Raw genomic sequence first — 10,894 nt, forward strand, 5'->3', positions numbered from 1 at the left:
TCACCCTAGTGAAGTCCTAAGCATTAATTTTAGTATGATAAGTATAAATAAACTGAGAATGGCTACTAAGTACTGAAGTAGTTGTAGATAAACTAGTTGTCCTTATATATAATTTTATTATTGTAACTTACATAACATATTTATAATAGTACTAACACTTATTATTACAATGTACAATTACTGCACTTTATCATCAAGAAAATGTTCATGAACCTCCACTGGTGACCTTATGGCATTTCTAGTGTAGTCTTCTTCATCCTCTCACTTTCTAAATTTGCCAGTCTCAGTTGTGTAATAGACCAAGGGTCTATCATTTTTGATACTGCCACTTTTATAGTATGTCAATGTTATTCCTAAACTTTTACTCTGCTTTTATGTTATGTAAGCTGTCTCTAAAAGTGAAACAAAAATGTATGCATATATTTTTTTTTGAAAAATTAACTTCTAAGCACATAATTTTAGGCTTTCTAAATAATGGTACATTTTTAAATGCAAATTAAGATATGTTTTTCTCTTTTTATCAAGGATAATTAAATGTAAGTCTGAGTGTATTAAAATACATTTTTAAATGAACAAATTTAATGAGGAAATATGGATTGGATAATAAACTAAAAGATCAAAACAAAAATAAAGACATATTTTGAGTATCTTATGTAGAATATCTAATTAATATAGCTACTATATGAAGCAAATAAAATTAGTATTTTAATTTTACATAGAAGAGAATTCAAACATAGATTTTTCTCTAGGTCATATCACTACTCTCAAATCCTGAAATTACAATGGCACAATCAAAAGTTTTAATGACTAAATTATTATAATTTACCTTTTAGATACATGATTTTTCTAAAACATGGGTAATAAAAAATGGTAGATCTTGAAAATCTTCTTAGTACTTTTTATAACATTACAATAGATTCAGGACTCAGAAATTATGCGCATAAGTACATTTATTTATAGATGCATCTGTATTGCACATGGATATTTTATAAAACTCCTTAGGGAATATCATCTAGGTTGAGGATTCTTTTGGGTATTTGGATATTGAATGACTGTCTTTACATCTGAGACTCATAATAAGTATTTTAATTACCTCAATAATTGTATTATTTATGTTTGTCAAATAATATTTTCCATTTCTAAAATATATTTCATAATTTTTCTCTTTAAACCAAATTTTAATATGATCAATTTAAATTTTAATACAAGAAATTTAAAAATATCAGGATTTTTAATATCTTTCCATAGGAATCCAACTGACATTAACATCTGCAATGGAGTCCATTTTTTTTTATCATTCTGGAGACTGCAAAGTTCAAGATCACTTGACATGTTGATTGGTTTTTGGTGAGAAGGTAGATAGTTTATTTCTATGTCAATACATAGTGAACTAATTCTGTAATCATATTTTATGACTTCATTTAAACCTGACTAATTCCACAAGGGTAAAATCTTCAAATAGACTCATATTGAGAACCACACCAAACTTTGGAGAAATATCTCTATTAATTTTGTTCCTTGTTGACTCTCTATTTCTTGACAATCCTACACAAAAATATGGTGTATCCTATTGCATGACTTATCTGAAATATAAATGTCATTGGTAACAAATAGTCTTTGAGCTATAATAATATATTTCATTACATTATCAAGCATTCTTTGATGAATTATATTGAGAAAAACACAATACTTGATAAACTCCCACATTTTAAATAAATATTTTAAATGATATTTTTATTTAAATACCTTGGTCACAAACATGATTATGGTTGTGTTTCAGTCATATAAGAGGACACCTCCCATCACCAGTGCAACATTCCCACCAATGTCCATATCTCTCCTCCCCACCTCTCCCCCACCTGCACTCTAGACAGGCTTTCTATTTCCCTCATACATTCTCATTGTTAGGATAGTTTGCAATGTAGTTATTTCTCTAACTAAACTCATTACTCTTTGTGGTGAGGTTCATGAAGTGGGCTGTAGTGTTTTGGAGACCAGAGAGATAGTACAGAGGTTAAGATGTTTGCTTTGTATACAGTCATCCCCTTTCAATCCTTGTGAGTGTTGTCAGGACTGATCCTTAAGCACAAAGTCAATAGTAAGCCTGGGAACCACTGAATAGCAAAATAATTTAAAAAAAAAAACCACTCATACATAATGGACAAAATTATCTTGCAAGTATCATATTATTTCAATTTTCTTTCTTCTTTTTGCTGAAAAAAAAACTGAGGTTTTTTGTTTGCTTTGCTTTTGGTTTATACCTGTGGATTCTCATTTGTTATTTCTGGCTCTTTACTTAGAAATTACTCCAGGACCATATGAGATGCCAAGAATCAATTTCAGGTTGGTTACATGCATAGGAAGCATAGTATCTGTTGTACTATCACTCCAGCCCCTAATTTAGTTCTTTATTACTAATTACTCTTTATTACAAAATTACTCAGAGGACCATATGAGATGCCAAAAATCAATTTCAGGTTGGTTGCATGCATAGGAAGCATAGTATCTGTTGTACTATCACTCCAGCCCCTAATTTAGTTCTTTATTTTTATTCAATTATCATTGTTAAATTTTATGCTTTATAGATCTTTTTATACTGAAAAGATATTTTGTTTGATCTTATGAACAAACAGAACAGTTTTAGATTTATAGAAAAATTGCAAACACCAGTATGAGGTTTATAGAAAAATTAAGCAGAAAGCAGTGATTTTTTATTCTGTTAACCTACCTTACCAATCCAGTTTCCCAATTTTTAATTTATTAAATTATTATAATTGATACATTTCAATTGAGAAGCTAGCTAATAAATATTTTAATTAAATTAAAGACCATATTTCACAATCAACTTTGTTCTTTGCATTGGAAATTATATTAATTTGGCACTTATTTATTTACTTATTTATTTTTGTTTTGGGGCCACACCTTTTAGCACTCAGGTGTTATTCCTGGCTCTGTGCTCAGAAGTTACTTTTGGCAGGCTCCAGGGACTTTATGGGATGTGAATATTGAACCCTGGTCTGACATGTGCAAGACAAATGCTGTACCTGTTGTGTTATCACTCTGGCCCTAAATTTGGCACTTCTATAATATCACAAAGTCCTCATGGCATTATAGTACATGACAATTTCATTGCCTTAAAAATCCCTTATATTTTTCTTTTTATTCCTCTAACACTTCTGAGAGTGACTGAATATTTCCTGCATTTAAAGATTTATTTTCTCCAATTGTAAAGACTTGAAATATAGTCAGATTAAATTGTTTTACTTAATAATTAGCATTTAGATTTATCTTTGCCTTTCTTGTTTGTTTTTTGTTTTGATGTTTGGCCATATCCAGCTTTTCTCAGCACTGGCTCTACACTCGAGGATAACTCTGGCAAGTTCCAGGGTACATATAGGGTCCTGAGGTTCAAACCAGTCTCTGCTCCATGCAAGGTACAGGACCTATAGGCTGTACTATTGCTATGGCACTTGTCCTAACCTTTTCAGGGTCTTATGTATTTATTATGTATTTAAAAATGCTGAGTATAATTTAATTGTATGAAAACAATTACCAATTACAATTACCTAATAAAAACAATTACCAATTACCTAATAAAGGACATTTAGGTTGCTTTTGCTTTTTTACAGTTGTAAGTATAAGTTGATACAATTAGCCATGCATAAAATGTGCAGAATAGGTGAATTTGAAGCATGAATGTAAAACATTAATATTAAGTGTCATTTTACATTTTGTGTAATTAATTTAAACAATATATTTTATGTTATCTCTAAATCATTGGAACTGGCCTAAGGTCATTTTGAAGTCTTTGATACTTTAAAGTAGCCACCTATTTTATAAGCTTTATATGTATACCATAGTTATTTAATAAATTAGAAAATACTGAAAATCATGCATCACTTTTATGATGAGCATAAAATCTCATGTACAATATATTTAAAAAATTATTCATTAAAATAAAATATAAAAATTCACAGAGATGTTAACATATCCTATATTTTATGATTTATGGTTTACTTTAAAATATTTGTAATAATCTTATTCCTATAATATTGAATGATTTTTGATCACTGATTATTGAAAGCACACACTTTATTTGTACAATTATTTGTTATCTAGATTGAGTTACAAGAAATGAGAGATCACAGTTTATTGTCATGATTTTTTAAAAATTGCAGAATAGATGAACGAATATGAATGAATGAATATGTATGGATATTAAACAATGACTATTTATTAGATATATATATATATATATATATATATATATATATATATATAGAACTTTTAACCATATTAGAACTTATTTCTATTAGGATTATTCCAGAAAAACATGTGGCCTAAAAGTCCTTTCAGCTATAATTTTAATAGTTTACCTATAATGCGAATACGTATTTCCCGGGTTTTAATACAATATACAACAGGATTGAGAACAGGAGGGACTAATAGGTATACATAGCCCATGATAATATGTACTACTGGTGGAACATGTTTCCCAAATCGATGAATAATGGATACTCCCAGCATAGGGACATAAACCAACAGCACAGCACAGATGTGAGAGACACACGTATTAAGGGCCTTGAATTGCTCTTCCCTGGATGCAATACCTAATACAGTGATTAGGATCTTCAAATAAGAGAGGAGGATAAATAAAGAGTCCAATCCAAAGGTAATCAGGATGATAATAAGGCCATAAATGCTATTAATACGGTGATCAGAGCAGGAGAGCTTGATGATGTCTGGATGCAGGCAGTATGAATGGGAGAGCACATTGGACTTACAGAACTTCAGTCTCTTAATGAGAAAAGGTCCTGGAAAGATGACAGCGACGGCTCGAAGCAAAAGTCCCCCTCCTATTCTGACAATGGTAGAATTGGTCAAAATAGTCGTATACCTGAGTGGGTTGGAAATAGCTACATAACGGTCGAAAGCCATGGTAAGCAAAATACCTGACTCCATTAAGGAAAATACATGGATGAAGAACATCTGAGTGAGGCAAGCATCAAAGTTTATTTCACGGTTATTGAAACAAAAAAGCTTGAGCAGTGTGGGGAGGGTGGCAACACATATTCCCAGGTCACTAGCAGCCAGCATGGAGAGAAAAAGGTACATAGGTGCATGAAGTGCCTGTTCCACACTAATGACCACTAAGATAGTGATGTTTCCCATAAGGGCTATTAGGTAGAGGAAACAAAACAAGATGGAAATCAGTGGATGTGAGTTCTCTAAGCCAGGAAAACCAGTGAGAAGAAAAGGTCCGTAGGTACTATCATTGAAAAATAACATTTTTAGCTTAGTGGTCATGTGATAATAGTCTTTTACCTGTAGAATAAAATAATATAAATTAAAATAATCACTATAATTCTTATTTAGGAAGAGTTTACAAGATACAGAGGGATGGGGGCTGTTGAGGTGGCGCTAGAGGTAAGGTGTCTGCCTTGCAAGTGCTAGCCAAGGAAGGATCACGGTTTGATTCCCTGGTGTCACATATGGTCCCCCCCCCCCCGAGCCAGGGGCAATTTCTGAGTGCTTAGCCAGGAGTAACCCCTGAGCATCAAATGGATGTGGCCTGAAAAACCAAAAAAAAAAAAAAATACAGAGGGATGAAGGTATTTGTACAGAAGGTAGTACTTCAGTTTCTTCTTTGCCTCATGACTTTTTTCTCATTCTGTAATATTTTTTTCCCAACACAGAACCCTCGGAAATATTACTTATATGGGCAAGATATTTTTATTTCTCACATTGCTGACCTGGATTTTTATCTCTGGGCCCTTCATCCCATCAGGAGTGATCCTTGTGTTTAGAGCCAGGATTAAGTCCTGATCATATCCAGATGAGACCGAAAAACAAATAAAAATCAAATCAAAACAAAAACAAATGTTACGTAGTTTCTGAATAAATTCCTGTCATCAGCTTTCCAACTTACAGACAGCAATATAAACAGATATCTTTATTCAAAAAATCATAGCATGGAACTCATATCAGCTTTTTAATTTTATAATAAATTGCTATTTTGATTAAGATATAAAATATTACATATTAATATTATTTATAATTTTTCTTTTATTCTTTTTTTGCCTTTTTGGACCACACCTGGTAACATTCAGGGTTTCTCCTGGCTATGTTCTCAGAAAACGTTCCTGGTTTGGGGGACCATATGGGACACCAGGAGATTGAACAGCTGTCTGTCCTAGGTTAGCGCATGCAAGGCGAACACCCTACCGCTTGCACCACCACTCTGTTCCCTTTCTTTTATCTTTAAATAAAATTTGGTTTGGTTACCATGAGAGGTCAATCTTAAATTAGCCTGTAGGTCAAAAAAATCTAAGAAAAACACAACATTGAAATAACTTTCTCTTTATTTATGCTTATGATATCATTTCATGGCTTTAGGGTAAATGAATGACACATAGGTAAGTGTTAAAGTAATCTACCCACTGCATTATTGCTACAGCCCTTATAATTGAATTTCTATAAAAGGTTCAATGTTGGTAAAAAAAATTGCAGAATAGAAAAAACTTATGAGGCAAAGAAAAAAATGAAACATTTAGAATCTATACTAGTTTTCAGGATAGATTATATGTGTGAAAATGATTTACTATGTGCTGTAATATAATGTTAGATATGAACATTTCTTTTTGGTTTTTCAGGTCACACCATTTGAAGCTCAGAGGTTACTCCTGGCTAAGCATTCAGAATTGCCCCTGACTTGGGGGGACAATATGGGATGCCGGGGGATCGAACCATGCTCCTTCCTTGGCTAGTGCTTGCAAGGCAGACACCTTACCTCTAGCACCACCTCGCCAGCCCCTATATGAACATGTTTTTAACAAATTTTATACAAACCAAATAAATAAATATGAGGAAACTAATTTTGAGTATATGATTTTCTGAGTCTACATGCAGTTTGTGATGGTCACATTCATAGTTTTAAAAGATTACAACAGTTTCATCATGGTCAGCTAATTGCTTGATAACATCTTATACTTTATATAGTAATTTTCCTGTTAAGACAAAGCAAAAATTTATAAGAACTAACTACAACGAAAAAGAATAATATTATGACATAGTAATTCTTTTTAAGTTCACTTGTATATACCTTACGAGTCCCCTAAGCAAACAATTCTAGTACTTATATCCAAATTAAGTACAAACCTATGAGAAGCAAAATAATTTCCGTTAAAAAATGATTTGTTAAACAGCAGTAAAATTTAACCAAGTGGAGAAAAGAAATTATACTGTCTAGAATTTTTGCCATTTGAAATTTCCTTAGTTAAGCATACAATACATAAAATGTATTGAAGCTCAGTAGCTGCATAATCTTGAAAATTAATTTAACCATTTAAAGCCTAACCCTTATATCTACAAATTGTGGACAATAACAATAAAATGATATCTGGAACCTAGAAGTTTTATGAAGATATAATAAAGTTAGATTATTTGTAAAAATTTTTTAGTAAACTGGTACATATTTCTTTATAATTTTCTTTGTGAAACCCAAATAGATTACCCGAGCTTATGGGGCAGGCTTTAAAAACAATTAAAAAAATTTGAGAGGAGCAAGAGTAAAAGCATAGTGGTAGGGCATTTGCCTTGAAGGAGTCCAATCTAGGACAGACCCTGGTTCTATTCCTGACATCCCATATAATCCCCGAGCCTGGCAGTAGTGATGTGTGAACATAGAGCCAGGAGTAACCCCTGTGTGCAACTGGGTGTAGCCCAATTCCTCAAATAATAATAATAATAATAATAATAATAATAATAATAATAATAAATTATTTAAAAAAGAATATTTTAGGGCCATAAATCATAAGTTAAATGCTATGAACTATACTCATATAATATAATGACATTATATACTATTTACCAATGATCCATTGCTTTACTTACTACCTGCATTTGGAACTCCAGTGAATTAATTATAGAAATAAACAAATTTAGAAAGAGTACAGTAAACAAAAAGCCTAAAATTATATATATATATGTTCTTGTCTTGATTGAATAACAAGAAAAAACTTTAAGAGATAATAAAATACAAGAATTTAAATGTAAAAAATTACCTTTAAAAACCTTTCCTTCTGTGAAATTTCAGTAAGCAATAAAATAAAGTAGATAACTAGTTTTCCATTATAGGTAGTAAATTAATACTACCTGGCCATAAGTTTAAATAAGTTGTTTCTAAAATTAATAGTAACAAGAATTTATTTCTCTGTGTGTTTATGTGTTAGTCCGAAAAATATTTTGAGATTTCCCCGGGAGAATTATGTCAGTTGAGACAAAGTTGGTATGTGTGATTCCTTAGAGTCCTTATAACGCATCTGTCCATTTCTTCAACTAATTTACAAGGAATAAATGAAGAAGTTAAAGAAGGGATTACAGGTCAATAATGAGAATATGTGTTAAGATGTACAAAAAAAACACAGAACAATAGAAGATAGTAGAAAGTTAGAAAAATATATAGTCTGAAGATCATAATAATTTTAATCAAGTGAAGCTATGTTTATTAAATGACTGGAAATTGACAACAATTATTCTTATATAGTTTAGAGGTGTAAGAAATAATCTTCCTTAATTTATATAGTTCAGAAAATAGTATCTTTTATTTTGTAGTTATAAAATTTAAGAATTTTCTCATGAGGCCAAACTGAAGATAAGACCATTCCAAATTTATAGATTTGAGAATATATAAACTAGCAGAAACTTTAAAAAATTAAGTATCATTTTTAAATGAATTTTGTATAGTGGGGTTCTAAACTCATTGATTTTAAACCTTCGTGTGCGATGAAAACTTATGCTAAATTATATCCACACAAAATTGTATTGTTTTTATCTATGTGCACTTGAACATGGAATACTCTAAAGTTGTCCAAAAAAGTTTACCCAGTCAATATGTTTTACTTATTTATTAATTTTTGCTCATTTCTTTGACCACATTATACTTACTTTGGTGTTAAGATATAAACTAGGTATCTAACCAGGGGTAAGCAAAGTGCCATACCCACTATTCCATCTCTCTGGCACATAAATGTATTTGTGATTAGCATATCTTTATGTCTAATTTGTGTGAAGCATGAATCTAGCCTTTAAGACATAGAATTATGATGGAGAGCTAGTAAAATGGATAGTAAACATGTCTTTCACAGTTTATGCAGGCTTAAAACCTGGTACTACATATGATACCTCAGGCTTTGCTAGAAGTGATTCTTCTTTTTCTTTATTTAAACATCTTGATTACAAATATGATCGTGATTAGGTTTCAGACATGTAAAGAACACCCCCTTCACCAGTGCAACATTCACACCACCAATGTCCCAAATCTCCCTCTAGCCCACCCCAGCATCACCTGTACTCTAACAGGCTTTCCAGTTCCCTCATTCATTCACATGATTATGGTAGTTCTCAGAGTAATTATTTCTATAACTGCACTCACCACTCTTTGTGGTGAGCTTCATGAAGTGAGCTGGAAGTTCCAGCCCTCCTCTCATTGTCTCGAAGAATTGTTGCAAAAATGACTTTTATTTTTCTTAAAACCCATAGATGAGTTAGACTATTTTGCTTCTCTCTCCCTCTGACTTATTTCACTCAGCGTGATAGACTCCATGTACATCCATGTATAGGAAAATTTCAAGACTTCGTCTCTCCTGATGGCTGCATAATATTCCATTGTGTATATGTACCACAGTTTCTTTAGCCATTCGTCTGTTGAAGGGCATCTTGGTTGTTTCCAGAGCCTGGCTATTGTGAATAGTGCTGCAATAAATATAGGTGGTAGGAAGGGGTTTTTGTATTGTATTCTTGTGTTTCTAGGGTATATCCCTAGGAGTGGTATAGCTGGGTCGAATGGGAGCTCAATTTCCATTTTTAGAGGAATCTCCATATTGCTTTCCATAGAGGTTGGACTAAACGGCATTCCCACCTGCAGTGGATAAGAGTTCCTTTCTCTCCACATTCCTGCCAGCACTGCTTGTTCTCATTCTTTGTGATGTGTGCCAATCTCTGTGGTGTGAGATGGTACCTCATCGTTGCTTTGATTTGCATCTCCCTGATGATCAGTGATGAGGAGCATTTTTTCATGTGCCTTTTGGCCATTTGTATTTCTTTTTTATCAAAGTGTCTGTTCATTTTTTCTCCCCATTTTTTGATGTAATTAGATGTCTTTTTTTTCTTGTAAAGTTCTATCAGTGCCCTGTATATTTTGGATATTAGCCCCTTATCTGATGGGTATTAGGTGAATAGTTTCTCCCACACAGTGGGTGGCTCTTGTATCATGGGCAATATTTCTTTTGAGGTGCAGAAGCTTCTCAACTTAATGTATTCTCATCTGTTGATCTCTGCTTCTACTTGTTTGGAGAGTGCAGGTTCCTCTTTGAAGATGCTTTTAGTCTCGATGTCATGGAGTGTTTTACTGATGTGTTGTTCTATATATCTTATGGTATCAGGTCTGATATCTAGGTCTTTAATCCATTAAGATTTTACCTTCTTACATGATGTTAACTGGGGGTCTATGTTCTCTTTTTTGCAAGTGGCTAACCAGTTCTGTCAGAACCATTTGTTGAAGAGGTTTTCCGTGCTCCACTTAAGATTTCTTGCTCCTTTGTCAAAAATTAGGTGATTGTATGTCTGGGGAACATTATCTGAGAACTCAAGCATATTCCACTAATCTTTACTCCAATACCATGCTGTTTTGATAACTATTGCTTTGTAGTACAGTTTAAAGTTGGGGAAAGTAATGCCTCCCATTTTTTTTCCTAGGAGTGCTTTAGCTATTGGAGTGTGTTTATTGTTCCACATGAACATCATAAGTGTTTGATCCACTTTTTTGAAGAATGTCATGGGTATCTTTAGAGGGATCACATTAAATCTGTACAATGCTTCGGGGAGTATTGCCATT

General features: G+C 32.4%; 1 protein-coding gene across 1 annotated transcript; it reads right to left on the reverse strand.

The window, feature by feature from the left end:
• Positions 1–4,356: 4,356 nt before the first annotated feature.
• Positions 4,357–5,289, reverse strand: LOC126018267 (olfactory receptor 51I2-like). Its single transcript, XM_049780412.1, has one exon. It carries the CDS (start codon positions 5,287–5,289, stop codon positions 4,357–4,359), a length of 933 nt encoding a protein of 310 aa, XP_049636369.1.
• Between the last annotated feature and the right edge of the window lie 5,605 nt (positions 5,290–10,894).

The sequence above is a fragment of the Suncus etruscus genome, chromosome 9, assembly GCF_024139225.1.
Source record: "Suncus etruscus isolate mSunEtr1 chromosome 9, mSunEtr1.pri.cur, whole genome shotgun sequence".
NCBI lineage: Eukaryota > Metazoa > Chordata > Mammalia > Eulipotyphla > Soricidae > Suncus > Suncus etruscus.

Excerpts from the sequence above, each read along its gene's own strand:
- LOC126018267 (XM_049780412.1), bottom strand. The coding sequence starts at position 5,289 with ATGTTATTTTTCAATGATAGTACCTACGGACCTTTTCTTCTCACTGGT.